At 37.8% G+C, this 25,434-nt stretch overlaps 1 protein-coding gene across 1 annotated transcript in view; it reads right to left on the reverse strand.

The window, feature by feature from the left end:
* The window catches only part of IQUB (IQ motif and ubiquitin domain containing), a 72,704-nt gene that overhangs the window by 6,213 nt on the left and 41,057 nt on the right, over positions 1–25,434 (reverse strand). Inside the window, exons 8-10 of the mRNA XM_068973455.1 lie at positions 13,253–13,423; positions 8,355–8,531; positions 1,265–1,513 (exon numbers count right to left, since the gene is read on the reverse strand). Of these exons, the coding sequence (XP_068829556.1) occupies positions 1,265–1,513; positions 8,355–8,531; positions 13,253–13,423 (597 nt within the window). The remainder of the gene's footprint in view (positions 1–1,264; positions 1,514–8,354; positions 8,532–13,252; positions 13,424–25,434) is intronic.

Genomic DNA, 25,434 nt, shown 5'->3' on the forward strand with positions numbered 1-25,434 from the left:
GTCAAAACATATTTTTAAAATAAAAATATTCTAAACATAAAATTTTATTCTAACCATAAAATTTCTTTAAGACTATTATATTCCTTGAGAAAACAAATTCAGTGTATTTTTTAAAGGGAAACATTATTCATGAGGTTTTCAGCACACACGGTGGTGCTGGTGGTTTAGTCACTAAGTCGTGTCCGACTCTTGGGACGCCATGGACTTAGCCCGCCAGGCCCCTCTGTCCATGGAAATTTTCAGGCAACAGTACTGGAGTGGGTCACCATCTCCTTCTCCAGGGGATCTTCCTGATCCAGGGATCAAACCTGGGTCTGCTGCATTGCAGGAGATCTGCACTGTAGGCAGGTTCTTTACCAACTGAGCCACCAGGGAAGCCTTTCAGTGTCCATGTGTGTGTGCTGTGCTTAGTCGCTCAGTTGTGTCTGACTCTTTGTGACTTCACGGACTGTAGCCCACCAGGATCCTCTGTCCATGGGGATTCTCAAGGCAAGAATACTGGAGTAGGTTGCCATGCCCTCCTCCAGGGGATCTTCCCAACCCAGGGATCGAACCCAGGCCTCCCGCATTGCAGGTGGATTCCTTACCAGCTGAGTCACCAAGGAAGCCCAAGAATACTAGAGAGGGTAGCCTATCTTTTCCCCAGGGGATCTTCCCAAGCAGAGAATCAAACCAGGGTCTCTTGCAATACAGGTGGATTCTTTACCAGCTGAGCTACCAGGGAAGCCCAATCTCTGCTCACTCTGCCCAAACTATGTTACCAGTCTCACAGTCATGACTGCATCCAGAGAAAGCAGTGTGTATTTCTTCCAACATGCTAATTTTACCTTATATTTATTTGGTATTAAGCACTTTCTAAAATTCATTAGTAACTTTCAGCTTATCCTCAGGGTTACTTGCAGATCATTTTATTCCCATTTTAGAAATTAGGAAATTAAGATGTGAAAAAGAATAAGCAATTCATTTAGTGTTATTAAAAACATCATTGTTTCAGTGGAAAAAAAAAAGAACAAGGGGGGAAATGAAATAACTGCTTATAAACTTTTTAAAAATCTAAACCATATTAGCTACAGCTCTTGAAATGACTTTTTATCAAGAGGACTGCATATATAAACTTAGGACTGCCAGAGGGGCAAGCTTCAGAAAGAATAAACACAGGAAGAAGAACCATTATTTTAAAAGGTTTGGATGGGAAAGCAGAAATCTTTTCTGTAAAATCAATGAACAGGTTTCATCCATGATTGGCAACATTTACTCATCATACCTGTATCAGGAAAGCAATTTCAGAACCATCTTCATAATCAGCTTCTGAACAGTAGAGCCGTTGAAGTAAACATTTGTACTTCAAATATGATTCTCGTTTTCGACTCTCATTGTCTAGGTTAATGCACTGACGACATTGGTAAATGCGGTGTGAGGTGGATGATACAGGAAACTCTGCAGAAGGCAAATAGAGCTGGCAACTGTGGCAAAAGTAAATTTTCCTATAGAACTTCAATGGGTCCTGAGGGACCTAAACAATAAAAAAAAAGAAACAAAGAGAGAAAAGTTTAATAGCCAGGCCAAATGTTAAGGGCTAACTTATCTTAGAATGAGATAAATAGTTGGTTAATTTTAAAGTTATATTTTTCCCTTTCTACTCTATGAAAAATTTAAATTTCAAGTCATATTCATTCACTCTGTCAAAATGTTAAAACTCTATTGTTCATCAACTTTTAGATACATGTGGTAAAATCACCTAGAAAATTAACTGGCTGAAAAAAATGAGGAGTTAGAGGCTTTGAGTTGCAATAGTAAGAAAACCTTCCAGAAAGAACAGGAAAAAAGTCCTTTGATACTTATTTATAGAAGAATTTAGAGTTTTGGTGGTATTCTGTATTAATTTTTCTTACAGGCAATAGATAAATTCATATATAAATAAAAGCCCACTAAAACAAGTGTTCTCATTTCATTCCAACTTCACACTAAATTTGGGCTGGCTCATTCATCAGTGTTCAAACTTTGAAATTCTGCATTATATAGTAGTTCTATTTCTAGAACTATTTGAAGAACCTCCATAATGGCAGTACCAATTTACATTTCCACTAACAATACACAAGGATTCCCTTTTTTTCACATCCTTGCCAATACTTGTTATCTTCTGTTATTTTAATAATAGACATTTTAACATTGAGGGGGTGATATTTCATTGTGGTTTTGATTTGCATTTCTCTGATGATTAGTGATAATGAGTGACAATTCTTCATATATATGTTAACTATTTGTATGCTTTCTTCAGGAAAATGTTTGTTCAGCTCCTTTGCCCACTTTTAAATTGGATTAAAATTATTTTGCTATTGAGTTGTACAAGTTGTTTTGGATATTACCTCATCTGATACATTAATTAAAAGTACTCTTACTCAAAGATGCTATCATCTGAGTCTTATTTTTTTCTGGTGGAAGGTCTTGTATTTATTATATTTTTTAAGTATTGAAATATATAGTTGATGTACAATATTATGTTAGTTTCAGATGTTCTACACAATGATTTGACAAAATGATTTGGTGAGAACTGCCAATACCATGGTGAATAAAAATGGCAAGAGTGGGCATCCTTTTCTTGTTCCTGATCACAGAGGAAATGCTTTCAGCTTTCTACTATTGAGTATTATGTTGGCTGTAGGTTTGTCATATATGGCCTTTATTATGTTGGTGTGTTCCCCCTATATCCACTTTGTTGATAAATTTTAATCACAAATAAACACTGAAGACTGTCAAAACTCTTCCTGCATCTATTGAAATGATCATATAATTTTCATTCTTCAATTTGTTAATGTGGTATATGATACTGATTTACACTGTTGAAACATTCCTGCATCCCAGAGATAGCTCTCTTGATCACGGTGCATGATCCTCTTAGTGTGCTGTTGAATTCAGTTTGCTAATCTTTCGTTGAGGACTTAAGCATGTATGTTCATGAGTGATATCTGTGTGTAATTTTCTGTGATGTCTTTGCCTGGTTTCAGTATCATGGTGATGCTGGCCTCAAAGAGTGAATTTGGAAATATTCTTTCCCCTTCAGCTTTCTGGAGCAGTTTGGGAAGGATAAATGCTAATTCTTCTTTAAATGTTTAGTACCATTTCCTGTGAAGCAGTCTGGTCATGAGCTTTTGTTTGTTGATTATTGATTCAATTTCATTACTGGTAATTGGTCTGTTCACTATTTCTATTTCTTCCAGATTCTTTCTTGGGAGACTGTATATTTGTAAGATTTTCTCTATCTCTTGTAGTTTGTCCACTTTATTGGTATATAAACTGTTCATAGTAAAGTCTCTTACAATCCTCTGTATTTCTGTAGTGTTGGTTGTAACTTTATTTCCTTTTTTATTTCTGATTTTATTGACTTGGTACCTCTATTTTTCTTGATGAGTCTGTCTAAAGGTTAATCAATTTTGTTTATCTTTTCAAAGAACCAGCTCTTAGATTTATTATTAATCTCTATTTTATTTATTTCTGCTCTGATTTGTATTATTTCTTTCCTTCTACTAATTTTGTGTTTTGTTTGTTCTTCTTTTTCTAGTTTGCATAGGTGTAATGTTAGGTGGCTTATTCTTTTCTTATTTCCTGAAGTAGGTTTGTATCACTATCAACTTTCCTCTTAGAACTGCTTTTACTGCATCTCATTAATTTTGGATCATTGTCTCTTCATTTTTATTTGTCACCAGGTATTTTTTGAATTTTCTGTTTGATTTATTCAGTGAACCATTGGTCATTTAGTTCACACTGCTTAACCTCCCAATGTTTGTGTTTTTTGCAGTTTTTTTTTTCTTGTAGCTGATTTCTATTCTCATACCATTGTGGTTTGAAAAGATGATTGATAGATTTCAGTCTTCTTAAATTTGTTGAGACTTGTTTTTTGGCCTAGCATGAGCTCTATACTGGAGAATGTTCCATGAGCTCTTGAAAGGATTGTGTATTTCACTGCTTTTGGAGGGAATGTTTCATATACATATATCTATTAAGTCATTTGGTCTAAAATGTCATTTAAGGCCACTGTTTCCTTATCGATTTTCTGTTTCAATGATCTGTCCACTGATGGAAGTGGGGTGTTAAAATTCCCTACTATGATTGTTACTGTCAATTTTTTCCTTTATGTTTGTTGCATTTCCTTTATATATTTAGCTAATCCTGGTTTGATACATATATATTTACAATTGTTATCTTCTTGTTGGATTGATCACTTTATAATTATGTAATGTCCTTCTTTGTCTTAGCACAATCTTTGTTTTAAAGTCTATCTTGTCCCTGGTGGCTCAGACCTTAAAGAATCCATCTGCAATGGAGGAGACCTGGGTTTGATCCCTGGTTTGGGAAGATCCCCTGGAGGAGGGCATGGCAACCCACTCCAGTATTCTTGCCTGGAGAATCCCCATGGACAGAGGAGCCTGGAGGGCTACAGTCCATGGAGTCACAAAGAGTCAGACGTGACTGAGCAAATAAGCACAACTAAGCATGCACTCCAGTTTTCTTTTTGCTTTCATTTGCATGGAATACCCTTTTCCATCCCTTCACTCTCAGTCTGTCTGTTTCTTTAGATCTGAAGAAAGTCTCCTGTAGGCAACATATACATGGCTCTTGTATTTTTTTATCCATTCAGCCATTCTATATCTTTTATTTGGAGCATTTAGTCCATTTAAAGAAATTATTGATAGGGATGTACTTATAACCATTTTGTTTATTATCTTCTGGTTGGTTTATGGTTTTTATTACTATTTTTGTTGCTCTTTTCTTCTTTTGTTCTCTTCCTCTTATGATTTGATGACTTTCTTTAGTGTTATGTTTGGATTTTCTCTTTTGTGTGTTTATCTATTACAGGTTTTTGGCTTGTGGTTACCATGAGGTTAATATACAACAATATGTATTATTTTTAAGTTGATGTTCCCTTAAGTTCAAACATGTTCTAATATCCCTGTATTTTTATCCCACCAGCCACCACTGCCATTGTTAATATTTCTGACATTATATTTTACATCTTTTGTTTTTTGTATCCTTTAATTACTTATTGTGGATAGATGATTTTCTACTTTTGTCTTTTAACCTCCCTACTAGCTGTCTAAGTGGCTGATCTACTACCTTTACTGTATGTTTGCCTTTACTAATAAGATCTTTGCTTTCATAATTTTCTTCTTTCTAGCTGTAGTCTTTTCTGCTTAGAGTAGTCCTTTAAAATTCTTGTACAGGTGGTTTAGTGAGGCTGAATTATTTAAGCTTTGGTTGTTAGTAAAACTCTATCTCTCTTTCCAATCTGAATGATAGCCTTGCCAGGTAGAATAGTCTTGATGGTAGTTTTTTTTCCCCCCCTTTTCTCACTTTGACTGTATTATGCCAATTCTTTCCGGCCTGCAAAGTTTCTGTTGAAAAGTCAGCTGATAGTCTAAGAGTTTCCTTGCATACTACTAGTTGCTTTTCTCTTTTTCTTTTGAATGGAATCTTTTTTTTTTTTTTCAGCAGTAAGTCTCAACAGTGTGCTTAAAATATTAACATTAACTAAACCATGGTTAGAAAAAGATGTGCTGTTATATAAACTCTGTTGTTCCATTTACAGAGCACAAGCAGAACAGCTTGGTAATAAATCTTAAGGGCCCCTAGTATTTTCAGAATAGTAAATGAGCACTAGCTTAAACTTAAAAGTCACCAGGTACATTAGCTGAGAGAGTCAGTCTGTCCTTTAAGGCTTTGAAGCTAGGAATTTGACTTCTCTCTAGCTATGAAAGTCCTAGATATCATCTTCTTCCAGTATAAGGCCATTTCATCTATACTAAAAATCTACTGTGTAGTGTAGCCATCTTCATTAATTATCTTGGCAAGATCTTCTGGATAACTTGTTGCTTCTACGTTTATGTTATGGAGAGCTCTTTTCCCTAAATCTCATGAACCAACCACTGTGAGCTTCAAACTTTTCTACTGCAGCTTTCTTACCTCTCTCAGCCTTCAAGAAAATGAAGACCATTAGGGCCTTGCTCTGGACCAAGCTTTGGCTTATGGAAATGTTATGGTAAGTCTGATCCTCTATCCAGACGACTCAAACTCTCTACATACCAGCAATAGGGCTGTTTCAATTTCTTATCACTCATGTGTTCACTGGAGTAGCACTTTTAATTTCCTTCAAGAACTTGTCCTTTGCATTCACAAGTTGGCTAACTGGTGCAAGAGGCTTAGCTTTTGGCCTATTCTCATTAAGTTTAATCATTTCCAGCTTTTGATTTAAAGGGAGAGGTGTGCAACACTTCTTTTCACTTAAATCCTTAGAGGCTTTTGTAAGGTTATTAACTTGCCTAATTTCAATAATGTTGTGTCTGAAGGAATAAGGGTTGTCTGAGGAGAAGGTCTGGTGTGCTGCAATTCATGTGGTTGCAGAGTCGGACACGACTGAGTGACTGAACTGAACTGAACTGAGGAGAGGAAGAGAGAAGGAAGCACCACCAGTTGGTAGAGCAGTCAGAATACACACAGCAATTAAATTTGCTGTCTTATATGGGCAAGGTTTATGATGTCCCAAAACAATTATAATAGCAACATCAAAGATCAATGACCACAAATCACTGTAACAAACGTAATAAACATGAGAAAGTCTGAAACATTCTAAGAATTTACCAAACTGTGACACAGAGACACAAAGTGAGCAAAAGCTGTTGGAAAAATTGTGCCAATAGATTTGCTCAATGAAGGGTTGCCACAATCTTCAATTTATTTAAAAGAAAGAAAGAAAGAAAAACAGCATCTGCAAAGTTCAATAAAGCAAAGTGCAATAAAACATGGTATGCTTGTACATATCATATGATTCCATTTATAGGACAGGGTTAGGTATAACTACAGAAATAAAATGCTGAACAGTGTTTGCCAAGGGTTAGGCATCCAGGGGAAGGACTGATTATAAAGTAGCATAATGAGGGAATTTCAAGGAGGTGAAAAGACTATTTTATCTTGATTGTGCTATTGGCTGTTGATTACACAACACTGCATTTGTCAAAACTTATCAAAAACATTGGATTTTACCAAAGGTAAATTTAAAAAGTGAATAAAATGGTATAATGTTATGTGAATGTATAGAACACTGAATTCTATTATACTACCACAAGCATATGAAAATTGTGTAAGTCCATAGAAGACTAAAAAGTAGTTTGGAAACACAGAACAATGATAAATATTTTGATGGTCAACTTTTCTCTTGAAATTTTGTTACATTTTAAAGTTCTCCTGCAATATAATTAAGTTTCAAAAATTCATTAAAAGAGATTATAAAAATCAAACACTTTTACTTTTTCTAAAAGTTTCTAAAAGCAAAATAGATGTTTGGTCAGCTTCTTAAATTATTAGAGATTATTACTCTAAAAATAATCATTGGAACAACACTATTAATATTTCAAACTCTTTAACAAGCGCCTCAAAAATTTACTAAACGTGTTTTTTTTCTTTTTTTTTTAAATTTTTATTTTTACTTCATTTTACTTTACAATACTGTATTGATTCTGCAATACATTGACATGAATCCACCACGGGTGTACATGCAATCCCAAACATGAACCCCCCCCTCCCACCTCCCTCCCCACAACATCCCTCTGGGTCATCCCCATGCACCAGCCCCAAGCATGCTGTATCCTGCGTCGTGTTTTAAATAGTCTTGCAAAGTAAGATGGCAAAGTTTTTAGAAAGAAAAATCTCCAAAGACGGCTAAGCATATTGGAGTTGGAAAAAGCAATTTAATTCAAATACATATTACATTTGAAGTTCTTGCAGGATATCTATGTGAATCAGCTCAGTAATAATTATAACTATGTGGTAAGTATTATAAAGGAACACAAAGGTGCATGTAGAATCTCAGAAATGAAGAGATTAACTCTCTCTGAGGCCTAATGAAGAAGAGTACGTGTGAACTGAGTCCTAAAAAATAAAGAGGAGCTGGCTGTGTAAAGTCAGGGACAACATTCCAGGTGGAAGCACCAGAATATGCAAAAGCTGGAAGGTGTGAGAGACTGTGAGGTATTCAATATAGTATAATATTCAACTGGACACTTGATCCAGAGAGTAGGAGAGAATTCAAGGTTGGAAACACAAACAGAAAATGTTAAATGGTTCATTTATCAACAGAAAAAATATCATTCAAAGAAATTTCATCAATAAGATGATCTTCCACATGGACCCCTAGTAAAGTACTAAAGCAAAATTTGAATATACCTCATTTTACTATAGCATGAAAAGTGAAGTCGCTTAGTTGTGTCCAACTCTTCGCTACCCCATGGACAGGAGCCTGCACCAGGCTCCTCTGAGCACAGTGTTCTAATAAAGGAATACAGGGCAGGGAAAGGGTAGAGTACCTTAAGGAATCTTGCAACTTCTGGATTAAACAGAGGTGTTTTGATGTAATGAAAAAAGAGTGTTGCGATCCTTTTTCTGAGTCCTTCAAGATTCTGATGTCTGACTCCTCTCATCATAAGGTCCACCTCCCTGTCAATCAATTCCAGGATTTCCTGAGTCAGTTTACATTCATGTTCCTGTGTAAAATACACACACATATTTTGTATAGAACATTAAACATCATCAAGTTAGTTTCTAAAGTTATCACCCAAACAAGCTAAAACTAGATTCCAAAAGTAATGAACCATTGCTAACATAAGTATAGATGAAAGTGAAAGTGAAAGTCGCTCAATCATGTCCAACTCTTTGCGACCCCATGAATAGTCCATGAAATTCTCCAGACCAAAATACTGGAGTGGGTAGCTGTTCCCTTCTCCAGGGGATCTTTCCAACCCAAGGATTGAACCCAAGTCTCTCGCATTGCAGGTGGATTCTTTATCAGCTGAACCACCAGGAAATCCCATAAGTATAGATGGAGACCACTAATTTGGAAAAGAAATTGACATTATCTACTGGAATTTAAGATATCCATATTCTACAACCCAGCAATTCTACTAAAGTGCTTTAAAGAAATGTTCACGGAGTCATTGTTCAAACCAGTTCAAAATCAGAAATAACCAAATATCCATAAATAAACTGATTGCATAAATAAGTGAAAAAGTAGGTGGCTCAGATGGTAAAGAATCCACTACAACACAGAAGACCCAGGTTCAATCCCTGGGTCAGGAAGATCCCATAGAAGGGAATGGCTACCCATTCCAGTTTTTCTGCATGGAGAATGCCATGAACAGAGAAGCCTGGTGGGCTACAGTCCATGGGTTTGCAAAGAGACACAACTGACTGTGAGCGATTAACACTTTTGGTTCATACAATAAAGTATTATCTAATATACAGAAATGAATTAACTAGAGCTATATACAATAACAAATTTAAATCTTACAAATTAATGTTTAGCAAATGAAGCAAGGCACAAAATAATACTTACTGTCTCACTCCATTTAAATAAAATTCAAAAATAAGCAAAACTACAGTATATTAGAGATGTATCAGTTCAATTTAGTAGCTCAGTTGTGTCTGACTCTTTGCGATTCCATGAACCACAGCACCCCAGGCCTCCCTGTCCATCACCAACTCCCGGACTTTACCCAAACTCACGTCCATTGAATCGGTAATGCCATCTAGCCATCTCATCCTCTGTCGTTCCCTTCTCCTCCTGCCCTCATCCTTTCCCAGCATCAGGGTCTTTTCCAATGAGTCAGCTCTTCGCATTAGGTGGCCAAAGTATTGGAGTTTCAGTTTCAACATCAGTCCTTCCAATGAACACCCAGGACTGATCTCCTTTAGGATGGACTGACTGGATCTCCTTGCAGTCCAAGGGACTCTCAAGAGTCTTCTCCAACACCACAGTTCAAAAGCATCAATTATTTGTCGCTCAGCTTTCTTTATAGTCCAACTCTCACATCCATACGTGACCACTGGAAAAACCATAGCTTTGACTAGATGGACCTTTGTTGACAAAGTAATGTCTCTACTTCTTAATATGCTGTCTAGGTTGGTCATAGCTTTTCTTCCAAGGAGTAAGCGTCTTTAAATTTCATGGCTGCAATCACCATCTGTAGTGATTTTGGAGCCCTCCCAAAAAATAAAGTCAGCTGCTGTTTCCCCATCTATTTGCCATGCAGTGATGGGACTGGATGCCATGATCTTAGTTTTCTGAATGTTGAGCTTTAAGCCCACTTTTCCACTCTCCTCTTTCACTTTCATCAGGAGGCTCTTTAGTTCTTCACTTTCTGCCATAAGGGTGGTGTCATCTGCATATCTGAGGTTATTGATATTTCTCCCGGCAATCTTGATTCCAGCTTGTGCTTCTTCCAGCCCAGCGTTTCTCATGATGTACTCCGCATATAAGTTAAATAAGCAGGATGAAAATATACAGCCTTGACGTACTCCTTTTCCTATTTGGAAACAGGCTGTTGTTCCATGTCCAGTTCTAACTGTTGCTTCCTGACCTGCATATAGGTTTCTCAAGAGGCAGGTCAGGTGCTCTGGTATTCCCATCTCTTTCAAAATTTTCCACAGTTTATTGTGATCCACACAGGCAAAAGCTTTGGCATAGTCCATAAAGCCAAAATAGATGTTTTTTTCTGGAACTTTCTTGCTTTTTCAATGATCCAGTGGATGTTGGCAATTTGATCTCTGGTTCTGCCTTTTCTAAAACCAGCTTGAACATCTGGAAGTTCACATTTCACGTACTGCTGAAGCCTGGCTTGGAGAATTTTGAGCATTACTTTATTAGCATGTGAGATGAGTGCAATTGTGTGGTAGTTTGAGCATTCTCTGGCATTGCCTTTCTTTGGGACTGGAATGAAAACTGACCTTTTCCAGTCCTGTGGCCACTGCTGAGTTTTCCAAATTTGCTGGCATATTGAGTGCAGCACTTTCACAGCATCATCTTTCAGGATTTGAAATAGTTCAACTGGAATGCCATCCCCTCCACTAGCTTTGTTTGTAGTGATGCTTTCTAAGGCCCACTTGACTTCACATTCCAGGATGTCTGACTCTAGGTTAGTGATCACACCATTGTAATTATCTGGGTCATGAAGACCTTTTTTGTACAGTTCTTCTGTGTATTCTTGCCACCTCTTCTTAATATCTTCTGCTTCTGTTAAGTCCATACTATTTCTGTCCTTTATTGAGCCCATCTTTGCATGAAATGTTCTCTTGTTATCTCTAATCTTCTCAAAGAGATCACTAGTCTTTCCCATTCTACTGTTTGGTAAATAGGAAGAAAAATCAAGGAAATGGCTACCATGAAAAGTAAGTATGGGACTTCTCTGGTCGTCCAGTAGTTGAGAATCTGCCTGCCAGTGCAGGGGACACTGGCTTGATCCTTGGTCCAGACAGATTCCACAAATTGCAGGGCAAGTACGCCCACACACTTAGAGCCTGTGTTCCTCAACAAAAGAAGTCACCGTAATGAGAAGCCTGCACACCTCAACTTGAGAGTATCCCCCACTTGCCACAACTAGAGAAAGCCTACATGTAGCAACAAAGATCCAGAGCAATATAAATAAATAAATAAACAACATTTAAAAAAAAAAGAAAAAGAAAGCATGGTAATTATTTTTAGAGGATGAAAAAGTAAATTGAAAATATGAAGAGAAAGGAAGATGCTGACAAAGTCCTGTTTTGGGCCCAGGGAGATGGCAACAGGGTTGGTAGTTTTACATTTGCAGATATATACTTGATATGTTTATTTCTGTATATTTATATAATTCACAATCATTTTAAATAAAATACTTGAAATGATTGAATAAGAAAGGCTAAATAAGAGTTAAGTGATTAAAGTAGAAGTATTTAGAATTAATAAAATAGAATTAAGTTGCTCCAACTTCCCAAGAGGGACTACAAGAAACATAGTTTGAATGAAGGAATCAGAAGGTAAAGTCAGTAATTATAAAATGTTCTTTTTTTTTTTAATGCATACTTAGTATGGCTAATAAAAGGATCTGCATCGGTAGTCTTTGAGAGCACATTACAATGACCTGGAATGATTTTAAAAAATCTTAACATTGCTATCACACTTGAGTATCTGATTGACCTGTTCTGAAATGGGGTCTAGATATCATTCCTATTAATTTATTCTCATATTCTCTCTCCCAATTTCTCTATTTAACTCTTTCTCTCTTTCAAGCTGTCCAGATGATTCTAATGTATATTCAAGTTCAAGATTCACTGGTCTGTATGAGTAATTGTCATCAAAATAATACTTCTTATTTATTGAGGGCTCCCTATTTGTAAATATTGAGACATACAAATTATATATTTTATTTATATTGTATATACAGATGTATGTATAAGTATATACACAGGTATATATTTATATCCTCAAAGCAACTAATTTTACAGATAACAATAGTTTCAGAAATATTCAATAACTTATCGAAGGTTGTACAGCCACAATAAATAGAATCAGAATTCGAATTATGCTTTAAGACTTTCTCAAATCCTTTATCAAATATCATTCAGTAAATGTGTATGTGGTTATGTTAGGTTAAATGTATTAAGATATACACAACTTATCTTTTATGAGTCTATCCTCTGACTCTTTTAATTAACCAGCTAATGGTCCTAATTACATCAGGTAAGAGGATTTCTACTGTACTCCCTACCGGAACTCTCTTTTTTCCAGTTTGGTCATTTTATTGCCCTCTAGAGATATCATGTTTATTTCCTACCTCTGAACCTACTGCTTCTCCCTTTCCTCCTAACCATCTTTAACTTCAAAGATATGGTTACGAGACACACATTTCTGAAAAGGCAGCCAAAACTTAATTGAGTTCATGCCTTTGCTTTCAAGATGGGCAGTAATGTGAAAGAACTATGGAGACTGACCTTTCAATCAGACCCATTTACTCAACTACTTAATGTGCCTTAAGTCAAAAACTGATAAGGAAAAAGAAATAAAAATACTTATATACAAATGCTGCTTTAAAATGGATAAAAATAAAATTTTCATCACAAATGTCAAAATATCTAGACAATAATTGCTGTTTTATTGAGTATTAATCTCATGTTATATATATCTGCATTCATTAGAGAGACATTTATATTTAGACTATTCACTGTGTGATATTTACATTAGTATGTATCATAATACATAGTTTAAGAACTTTTAGATAAATACTAATGCATAAACCATATCCTCCCCAAATTGTACCCAAACGATATATTGACAAAATAAAATTAATAATTTATTATCTTTATAATTACTTAATAGAAAGCATCTCATTTATTTTAGTATTCAATATTTTTACTGGTGATATGACACCCAAAACCTAAGAGAAGGTTAATGTACCTTCACTGTATGTTTAAGCGTTAAGAGTACGTCCAGCCTCTCATCTTGGGAGACATTCTTCAGCATGATGCAGCTATAGATGTTTTGCAGCTCTCTGGCTCTGATGGTAAATTGTGTATCCATCTCAATTATTTTGCCATCAAATCTCCTCCACGTCTTTGGAGCTGAACACTTAAAAAAAATAATATTATAACTATCAGTTAATTAAAGCTTCAAAAATAATCTTATTCTGTCTACTGTAAGTTAACCTTATTATCAGGTGATTTATGAATAAAAATATCACTAAAACTTTGTTGTTCAGTCACTAAGTCAGCTCTAACTAGAAATTAATTAAATAATTGGTAGACCACGGGAAAGTAAAACAATTTAGGAGAAAAAATATCAGAGAGCTTCAGTCTACAGAAGTGTAAATATTTTCTCAAGATTCAGAATTTGCTACTAATTTGTACTAACTAGCATGATTGTTGGGTTTCCCTGGTGGCTCAGTGGTAAAGAATCCGTCTGCTAGTGTAGGAGACGCAGGAGGCTCAGGTTTGATCCCTGGGTCCAGAAGATGCCCTGAAGGAGGAAATGGCAACTCACACTAGTACTCATGCCAAGGAAATGCCATAGACAGAGCAGCCTGGTGCACTACTACAGTCCATAGGGTTGCAAAAGGGTTGGACACAAGTGAGTGACTAAACAACGAAGTAGGATGGTTAGCTTGATGGATTTGTGAAATAACTCATTACCTCCTTGGGAAACACATGCTATTTAGAATGCTAAAAAGATAGTGTACTTGGTTCAATTATATTGAATTGGATGAATGTGCCTTGACAATTGAGAAAAACCTTTGTGGAACAATTGTTACAATCCTCAATGTGTCAGACCTACAACTATAGTGAAATGGAACTCAGTTATAGTTCCGTTTCCCATAAAAATAAATCCATAACAAGTTCACAGTTCTTTACAAAGCAGATGTCCACAGTAAAACATCTGTATTTAGCTATCTTAGCAGTGCTTTGGCCCCTGCCTCCCTGGTGATCGGTAAGATTCTCACTTTCTATTTCCAGATCTGGCTTGGTGCATCTCAACCTAGCCCACCTCCTGAACTGAAGGTCAAAGACGGAGTTAATTTTTCCTGAAGCTCGTATAGGGAGTCCCACTCTAAAAATTCAGAGACAGGAAATAGTGAGTCCTAGCTGACTCAGGACACCGCAGAATATTTAAAGACTATGTTTGCCAGTGCTATTGTTCCCTCCTGCCAAGACTACCACAACTTTAAGGGAAGATTTGTTGACCTAGAAAGAGCATAGTGAAAACTCAGAGACTCTTCTACTTTAAGGTATAAAGGTGCTGAGTTTCTTTCCCTGATTATAATTTATCAAAAAAGGTGACTATGTTGATCAGGACTTCTAACCATTCAATGCTCTATTTTTTGTAGACTGATAATTTGAGGCTTGGGAGACCTGTAGTTTAATTTATGTCATACTTGCAAGCATTTCAGTCTCAAATCTGATTCAGTTTAAAGCTTAAAGAGAAGCCCACCTATTGGAACAAATCATCAGGAATATAGAATAGCCAGATAGAGAAACTCTACAAGCCTGTATTTATTTAGTATGACAACAGTATGAGGAATTGTTAGTTACAGCCTCAATTTACCTTTTTTTTACATTTCATATTAGCTCAATTACATTGAAAACTACCAAACTACTATTTAACAAGAAATGTATTTGATATGTTTTCAAAGTAATGGCATCATTTTCTGATCAAAGGTAAAGTGGATGTTGTGCAGAGCTAGGAATCTTCATTAGAAACTTTAGATCCTCAGTTCTAGTTTCAATCTAGCAAATGAAAAGCTGCAGCTCTCTGATTAATTTCTATTTTTAGAACACAAATCTAATATTAAATAATGTAAAGTTAATTATCAGACCGATAGAATTAATAAGATTTATTAAGATTATAAGAGGGAAATAGCTCAATAAAAAATATTTTATGATTTAAATATTATCACTTGGAAATTTTTTAAATATATTGTTTCCATGGATATACTCTTGTTTGGGGTAGATCTCAGAGTGTTATTGAAATATAATATTTATTGCAAAGCTCTTTTTGAAACTTCTAAGGAATAAGCAATCTTAGGCTACATTTCATATAGCAATCTTTTAAAGTCTAAAGCCTTAATCTGCAGAGTTTTACTCAGGGAAATGCTATTAAATGTAATTTCTTTTCTTTTCTTGCAGTAATGTGAACAATACCTTCAGCTCTGCAGGCTGATAAGTTATTTCATTTGTAATAATCCAAGTACAATAACCTTTTAATGAAATGCTTAGTTCATCTACTCTATTCTGGTTCTTTTCAGCTGTGCTGTTGATTTAATTTTACCTTTCCTCCAACTTTTTGGTCCCATTTAAGATATTACAATATAGTAATACTCTGTATTTTTTCCAAATATCAGTTCACTTCAGTTCAGTTCAGTGACTCAGTCGTGTCCGACGCTTTGCAACCCCGTGAATCACAGCACGCCAGGCCTCCCTGTCCATCACCAACTCCCAGAGTTCACTCAGACTCACGTCCATCCAGTCAGTGATGCCATCCAGCCATCTCATCCTCTGTCGCCCCATTCTCCTCCTGTCCCCAGTCCTTCCTAGCATGAGGTGGCCAAAGTACTGGAGTTTCAGCTTCAGCATCATTCCCTCCAAAGAAATCCCAGGGCTGATCTTCAGAATGGACTGGTTGGATCTCTTGCAGTCTAAGGGACTCTCAAGAGTCTTCTCCAACACCACAGTTCAAAAGCATCAAATCTTTGGCACTCAGCTTTCTTTACAGTGCAACTCTCACATCCATACATGACCAGAGGAAAAACCATAGCCTTGACTAGACAGACCTTTGTTGGCAAAGTAATGTCTCTGCTTTTGAATATACTATCGAGGTTGGTCATAACTTTCCTTCCAAGGAGTAAGCGTCTTTTAATTTCATGGCTGCAATCACCATCTGCAGTGATTTTGGAGCCCCCCAAAATAAAGTCTGACACTGTTTCCACTATTTCCCCCTCTATTTGCCATGAAGTGATGGAACCAGATGCCATGATCTTCGTTTTCTGAATGTTGAGCTTTAAGCCCGCTTTTTCACTCTCCTCTTTCATCAAGAGGCTTGTTAGTTCCTCTTCACGTTCTGCCATAAAGGTGGTATCATCTGCATATCTGAGGTTATTGATATTTCTCCCAGCAGTCTTGATTCCAGCTTGTGCTTCTTCCAGCCCAGCGTTTCTTTTATGTACTCTGCATAGAAGTTAAATGAGTAGGGTGACAATATACAGCCTTGACGTACTCCTTTTCCTATTTGGAACCAGTCTGTTGTTCCATGTCCAGTTCTAACTGTTGCTTCCTGACCTGCATATAGGTTTCTCAAGAGGCAGGTCAAGTGGTCTGGTATTCCCACCTCTTTCAGAATTTTCCACAGTTTATTGTGATCCACACAATCAAAGGCTTTGGTATAGTCCATAAAGCAGAAATAGATGTTTTTCTGGAACTCTCTTGCTTTCTCCATGATATAGCAGATGTTGGCAGTTTGATCTCTGGTTCCTCTACCTTTTCTAAAACGAGCTTGAACATCTGGAAGTTCACTGTTCATGTATTGCTAAAGCCTGGCTTGGAGAATTTTGGGCATTACTTTACTAGCGTGTGAGATGAGTGCAATTGTGCGGTAGTTTGAGCATTCTATGGCATTGCCTTTCTTTGGGACTGGAATGAAAACTGACCTTTTCCAGTCCTGTGGCCACTGCTGAGTTTTCCAAATTTGCTGACATACTGAGTGCAGCACTTTCACAGCATCATCTTTCAGGATTTGAAATAGTTCAACTGGAATGCCATCATCTCCTCTAGCTTTGTTCGTAGGGATGCTTTCTAAGGCCCACTTGACTTCACATTCCAGGATGTCTGGCTCTAGGTGAGTGATCACACCATCGTGATTATCTTGGTCGTGAAGATCTTTTTTGTACAGTTCTTCTGTGTATTCTTGCCACCTCTTCTTAATATCTTCTGCTTCTGTTAGGTCCCTACCATTTCTGTCCTTTATCGAGCCCATCTTTGCATGAAATGTTCCCTTGGTATCTCTAATTTTCTTGAACAGATCTCTAGTCTTTTCCATTCTGTTGTTTTCCTCTATTTCTTTGCATTGATCGCTAAGGAAGGCTTTCTTATTTCTTCTTTCTAGAGGAGCTATTCCACGTTCAAGGTCGGGGGTGGGGGCGCGGTGGTAAGGAGATACCCCTCATCCAAGGTAAGGAGCAGAAGCTGCACTTTGCTGGAGCAGCCGTGAAGAGATAACCCACGCCCAAGGTAAGAGAAACCCAAGACGATAGGTGTTGCAAGAGGGTATCAGAGGGCAGGCACACTGAAACCATACTCACAGAAAACTAGTCAATCTAATCACACTAGGACCACAGCCTTGTCTAACTCAATGGAACTAAGCCATGCCATGGGGCCACCCAAGACGGACGGGTCATGGTGGAGAGGTCTGACAGAATGTGGTCCACTGGAGAAGGGAATGGCAAACCACTTCAGTACTCTTGCCTTGAGAACCCCATGAACAGTATGAAAAGAGAAAATGATAGGATACTGAAAGAGGAACTCCCTTGGTCAGTAGGGGCCCAATATGCAACTGGTGAACAGTGGAGAAATTACTCCAGAAAGAATGAAGGGATGGAACCAAAGCAAAAACAATACCCAGTTGTGGATGTGACTGGTGATAGAAGCAAGGTCCGATGCTGTACAGAGCAACACTGAATAGGAACCTGGAATGTCAGGTCCATAAATCAAGGCAAATTGGAAGTGTCAAACAGGAGATGGCAAGGGTGAACGTCGACATTCTAGGAATCAGCGAACTAAAATGGACTGAATGGGTGAATTTAAGTCAGATGGCCATTGTATCTACTACTGCGGGCAGGAATCCCTTAGAAGAAATGGAGTAGCCATCATGGTCAACAAGAGTCCGAAATATAGTACTTGGATGCAATCTCAAAAACAACAGAATGATCTTTGTTTCCAAATATATTCAACATCAAATCCTTCCTACCGTTCAATTTTTAACTTAAATCCTAACTTTTTTGTAAAGATTCTTAACTACTGTGGTATGAAACCACTGAAATTACTATTATCCAAAGTTCTACTGTATTCGTTAAAAACAAACACAGAAACACACACACAGAATATGCAGTATCTATATTTCAATAACTCAAGGCAATGCAATTTGGGTCCAAATAGTTCTATAATTATTTTGTTTGCTAATTCTATTTCTCCTTGCAGAGTATAAGAAATAAATTTCTTATGCAGTTTTATGTATTTCACAGGGCCTAAAATATTCACTCATTCATTCAAGAAATATTTACTGTGTTCACTGTATATTGTTCTATGTACTAGGTAGCAAGTAGATAAATTTCAATTTCATGAACTCCAGTCTAAGGGCATAGAAAAATTTAAAAATAATTGAATTAAAAGTTGATTATGCTTCTGATGCTGGTAAACAGGTAACTTCAAGTTGATATGAAGCACTTAACTGGAGAAAAGAAAATAATATCTAAAATAAAACAGAAGAATAATCAAGAATTAGCCAGATTAAAAGTAAACTGAGTGATACAATCAAAGAGTCCTAGATTCAAAGTTTGAGTTCCCTACTGTCAACACTGAAAAGATATTTTTAAAAAAATCTTTGGCAAAGTTGTTTTGATACTTGGATATATTACTGTCAACACAGATAACGTGGTCTTCAAGTCTAAGCTTTTTTGATTTCAATCTTTAAGGTATTTTTTTTAATTACTCTGATGCAGGAAAGTGTCAACTTTCCTTACTTCTCTTTTCTCTTTTTTTTCCTTTGAATGGTGTGGCTGTAATAACAGATGTACAATAGTCATGTTCTTAAATTGCTTCAGAAAACAAGAGCATAATAAATTCCATTTAGGTGCCAACAAATGAGACAGCATAGATTCTGGAGGAGAGAAACAGAAGAACAGCAGGAAAACACACTTTGAGGACGGGAGGGTGGTGAGATAACAAAAACCTTGAGAGCAGCAAGCTTCCACCAAAGAGAAGAAATGGCTACACTATGAGAGGAGGTCTTTCCTTTTCCCTAAATTAATACTCTAGTCCCTCAGGGCACAAATTAAGAATAACACTAACCCCCAGAGCTACTGGGTAGTGATCAACTTTTCTTTTACACAGCCAAGGGATTTTGTTCATCCACAGAGGACACCCCTGTGTACTGTGGTGCTGAGAGAGAGCCAAGAGCTGGTTGCGTTTTCCCATCCCGTTAGCTGCTGGCCACCTGAGTGAGGAGAAAAACAAAACTAAATGACACAGTTAACAGACTGCAGTTTTTTAGCTTGTGATTCAGAGACACGGCATGTGAATCAAAGAGATTCAAAGAAATAAATGGCCTTGACCCCAGGGAAAACCTCTTGCAGAAATTCAAATTCAAATTGTCTCTTTCCACATTTTGGATAAGCAGCACCCAAGATATATTAGAAACTGGTTGATGATTTTTCTTTAAAATTTCTTGACCTGAATTTCTTCACCTCTGTCAATTTGTGAGTTTTTAACATTTGACAACTTATGGCTGTCAATGTTTGATAGGATAAAATTAGACTGTTTAAATAATGCTTCAAAAATCTTACAGGGTTAAATAGATTAACCCTTTTATGGAGAATATAGGCTTAGTATAGAACCCCTAATAACTGATTAGTTCAGTGCTTTTACTGGACTAATTCAAAACAATAATCATTCATTACTCAAGAGAAATTCTGTGTCCTTGATAAAATGTAACTATTAATTCAATATACTATATAATACTTAGACACATTGAAATTAAACTAAAACCAAACCATGAAATTTTATTTTCCAAAGTTATTTTCAAATTATAGGAAAGTAAATATTCTCTTTACATATCCATATGTTATGGCACTAAATGTGAATCTTAAAATCTACATCATGACCCTGGTTGCTAGTATTTACATTTCAAAATGGTCTAGCCTTGAGGATTAATTCAAGCTATTTTTTTCTTAGCAATCAAAAAAACCTATAGAATAAGTTACTTCAAGTTTTATGAAATCAGTGCTGACTCCTCCTGAATGCTTATTAGAGTCATTGCCAGGCATGGGTGGGGTTGGGTGGGAAGAGGCAGACAGGCATGAAAAGGAGGAGAACTGGTATCAGAATTTATAACAAAGGACTAAGTGTAAAATCTACCTTAACTGTTTTCTACGATGTTCATTATGGCACCATATACAAAAAGGTAATTTAAATTAATTTTGTGTTAGAATAACAAAGATTTCACAATTTACTATAGGAGGTTAAAAGCAGGCCAAAAGCCACCATTAGTCAATATGTTTAGAGAATGGATGAATTATGTTATCTCATAGAATGAGGATTGACTTCAGGTGTAGTTGTTCCAGTCCATGGTGTGTTCTTCTTGCCCTATATAACATTTTGGTCAAAACTGAGGCAAAGTTCTCTTTTTTCAGCTAAAACGTCCATTTCTTCTGAGTCTTAGCCTGGAGATTGGTGAGATTAAGTGGTTTATCAGCTGGGGTAACCATAGGTTCAGAACCCCAATTCTAAAACCTCCAACCCAAAAAAACCCTTTTTCGTGATTTCTACAAGTTCTTGTGGCCAACTTTTTCATCCTTTTTGCAATCTTCTGATCTTGCATCTTTGTATGTTGCCCTGAATCAGTCTGGATGTTAAGGCCTAGTCATTTCTCTTGTTCCTTTCCCTCTTACACTAAAAAAAAAAAAAAAAGGATCCTCTTGCACAAAATACTTCTATTAGTTAGTGATATAATTAATGAAATTACAGAAGCCACACTGTGCTCCACTGACTTCTAACTGTGTTCTGCCCTTCCTATCTCTCCAGCAACACTCAAAGACCTCCATGTTTCTGGCACAATTACATGGCAATTCTTCCTATACTCAGGATCATTCAGGGTCTCAGATTTTACCCCTAAACTAATCAACATATTTACCCAACAAAAACAAAACAAATAACAACAAAATAACATCTTCTTCACGGGAATTCTCATGAACAAAATGTCCCCATCTCATCTTTCTTGGAGAAATTTAAAGAACTTCTTAGCTATACTTGACAACAGGAGTAACCATCATCAACTGGCTCCAGAAGCTCAGATCATGAGCTCTTTATTGCCAAATTCAGACTTAAATTGAAGAAAGTAGGGAAAACTGCTAGACCATTCAGGTATGACCTAAATCAAATCCCTTACGATTATACAGTGGAAGTGAGAAATAGATTTAAGGGCCTAGATCTGATAGATAGAGTGCCTGATGAACTATGGAATAAGGTTTGTGATATTGTACAGGAGACAGGGATCAAGACCATCCCCATGGAAAAGAAATGCAAAAAAGCAAAATGGCTGTCTGAGGAGGACTTACAAATAGCTGTGAAAAGAAGAGAAGTGAAAAGCAAAGGAGAAAAGGAAAGATATTCCCATTTGAATGCAGAGTTCCAAAAAATAGCAAGGAGAGATAAGAAAGCTGAGAAAGCTTTGCAATCAATGCAAAGAAATAGAGGAAAACAACAGAATGGGAAACACTAGCTATCTCTTCAAGAAAATTAGAGATACCAAGGGAACATTTCATGCAAAGATGGGCTCGATAAAGGACAGAAATGGTAGGGACCTAACAGAAGCAGAAGATATTAAGAAGAGGTGGCAAGAATACACAGAAGAACTGTACAAAAAAGATCTTCACGACCAAGATAATCACGATGGTGTGATCACTCACCTAGAGCCAGACATCCTGGAATGTGAAGTGAAGTGGGCCTTAGAAAGTATCACTACAAACAAAGCTAGTGGAGGTGATGGCATTCCATTTGAACTATTTCAAATCCTGAAAGATGATGCTGTGAAAGTGCTGCACTCAGTATGCCAGCAAATTTGGAAAACTCAGCAGTGGCCACAGGACTGGAAAAGGTCACTTTTCATTCCAGTCCCAAAGAAAGGCAATGCCATAGAATGCTCAAATTACCGCACAATTGCACTCATCTCACACGCTAGTAAACCCATGCTCAAAATTCTCCAAACCAGGCTTCAGCAATATGTGAACTGTGAACTTCAGGATGTTCGAGCTGGTCTTAGAAAAGGCAGAGGAACCAGAGATCAAACTGCCAACATCCGCTGGATCATTGAAACAGCAAGAGAGTTCCAGAAAAACATCTATTTCTGCTTTATTGACTATGCCAAAGCCTTTGCCTGTGTGGATCACAATAAACTGTGGAAAAATCTGAAAGAGATGGGAATACCAGACCACCTGACCTGCCTCTTGACAAACCTATATGCAGGTCAGGAAGCAACAGTTAGAACTGGACATGGAACAACAGCCTGTTTCCAAATAAGAAAAGGAGTACGTCAAGGCTGTATATTTTCATCCTGCTTATTTAACTTATATGCAGAGTACATCATGAGAAATGCTGGGCTGGAGGAAGCACAAGCTGGAATCAAGATTGCTGGGAGAAATATCAATAACCTCAGATATACAGATGATACCACCCTTATGGCAGAAAGTGAAGAGGAGCTAAAAAGCCTCTTGATGAAAGTGAAAGAGGAGAGTGAAAAAATTGGCTTAAAGCTCAACATTCAGAAAACAAAGATCATGGCATCTGGTTCCATCACTTCATGGAAACAGATGGGGAAATAGTGGAAACAGTGTCAGACTTTATTTTTTGGGAGGGCTCCAAAATCACTGCAGATGGTGACTGCAGCCATGAAATTAAAAGACGTTTACTCCTTGGAAGGAAAGTTATGACCAACCTAGATAGCATATTAAAAAGCAGAGACATTACTTTGCTGACAAAGGTTCATCTCATCAAGGCTATGGTTTTTTCAGTAGTCATGTATGGATGTGAGAGTTGGACTGTGAAGAAGGCTGAACACCGAAGATTTGATGCTTTTGAACTGTGGTGTTGGAGAAGACTCTTGAGAGTCCCTTGGACTGCAAGGAGTTCCAACCAATCCATTCTGAAGGAGATCAACCCTGGGATTTCTTTGGAAGCGATGATGCTAAAGCTGAAACTCCAGTACTTTGGCCACCTCATGAAACGAGTTGACTCATTGGAAAAGACCCTAATGCTGGGAGGGATTGGGGGCAGGAGGAGAAGGGGATGACAGAGGATGAGATGGCTGGATGGCATCACCGACTCGATGGACGTGAGTTTGAGTGAACTCTGGGAGTTGGTGATGGACAGGGAGGCCTGGCGTGCTGCGATTCATGGGGTCGCAAAGGTTCGGACACCACTGCGTGATGGCACTGAACTGAACTGAAAGGAAATAAAGCAGCAGATAAAGCACAAGCAGGAAACCCTGCACAAGGTTCAGTCTTAAACAAGGCAGGTAAGTGTCACCTTCTTCCCAGTCCACTGGCACTTCAGAGGCCTCCAGCTCCTTCTTGAGCCCTGGGTTCATGCTGTCCTCTTACAGTTAAGAATCAGATACATAAGGAACACAGTACCCAGTGATGATGTTGGATTCAACAAAAAGCAACATGCTAAAAGGAATTATGTTTAGTTCAAAATATGACTCAGGAGAAGTGTGAATATTATGGCTTCCATACAGTAGGACTCATCGTTTCTAGAATGAAGATATTTAAGCATTTGAAACGATAGCATCTACATTGCATATTTTCCTATAGTACTTGAAATATAAAACTACAAAAGGATTATTTCTGTTCCTTATTTTTCCTCCCTACCTTCCTCCACAAGCACTTATTGATACTCTGTGATGAGTACTGAGCTAGGATCTGAGGATATGGAGACAAAAAGATAGCTCTTGCCTTAAGAAGCTCAGATCCAGGAGGATTCAGACATAATCCTGACGATAAAACTGAGCACTATGCACTAAGACAGAAGTGAAAGGAAGTCTTATGAAGGTGCATGCACGCAAGTGTGCTAAGTCGCTTCAGTCATACCTGACTCTTTGCAACACTATGGACTGTAGCCTGCCAGGCTCCCCTGTCCATGGGATTCTCCAGGCAAGAATACTGGAGTGGGTTGTCATTTCCTTCTCCAGGGCATCTTCCCAACCCCAGGAAAGAACATGTGTCTCTTATGTCTCCTGCACTGGCAGATGGATTCGTCACCACTAGCGCCACCAGGGAAGACCATGAAGGTATACAGTACAGGCTAAAGCAGGAGGGTCAGTAGCCCTTTTTGGAAGAAGGGGTCTCTGGGCTTGTTTTGAAGGGTGAGTAGCTGGTTACCGAGGAAGGAAAGAAAGGATGCTACATGCAGAGGCCACAGAAGAAGCAAAAGCCCTGAGAGCATGTGGTTTTCCTGTGAATGTGCAACTGAGTGAAATTGGAACAGTCTGGCTGTGGTGCATGAGCAGGGATGATGGGATGGGTCAAGTGTGCCAAGAATCGACAATAAAAGTCCTTGTTCCCAGAGGGCAAGGGAGGAGCTGTATGGGATGAAGTCCCTATGGCAGCAATATGGAGGATGGGGGAGGGAATAAAGAAGTGAACCTGGAGGTTGAAAGCCTCATTTGCGGACATAAAGGAATCCAGATGGGAAGGAAACCCAGATCCAAGTAAATCAGTATCCAGCTCTCACAGCCAAGGTGAAACCTTCCCATGAAACCCTCCCAGGGAGAGAGCAGGAAGCAGGAAAGCCGAGGTGCTCCATAACATCTCAGAAGCTTCCCACCCTCTCGAGTTCCAGCAGGAGAACAAGGCATTCCACCAAGACTCACATTAGCTGCAGTTCAAGTCTCTGCCTATATGGCCTGTTTGGAGACATGCAAGGTCATCAATGTGGCATGGCAGAGCCACCTCCCTGCAGGCAGTGGTAGGCCATTAGTAAGGAAGAAGTAAAGAATTGAGGCAATGATTAAACTAATAGAACAGAGAAGATGGTGACTAAGTAGGACATCAAGAATAATGCCCGGGTTTCTGCCTGAAGCAGCTTAAGTGCATGATGAAACCTTCATGGAGATAAACTATGTGAGTGCTACAGAATAGGAGCCTCAGTTTGGAGGTGAGGGGACAAGGAATGGTAAGACGAGATGAAGCAGGGGTTGACATGTCAGCTTGAGTTGTGCTGTGGGACAACCAAGGAGCAAGAGAGTAGGCAATTCAGTACATGATTTGCAAGCTCCTAAAAAGGACACTTACTCCTTGGAAGGAAAGTTATGACCAACCTAGA

The sequence above is a fragment of the Capricornis sumatraensis genome, chromosome 5 (genome assembly GCF_032405125.1).
Source record: "Capricornis sumatraensis isolate serow.1 chromosome 5, serow.2, whole genome shotgun sequence".
Taxonomy (NCBI): domain Eukaryota; kingdom Metazoa; phylum Chordata; class Mammalia; order Artiodactyla; family Bovidae; genus Capricornis; species Capricornis sumatraensis.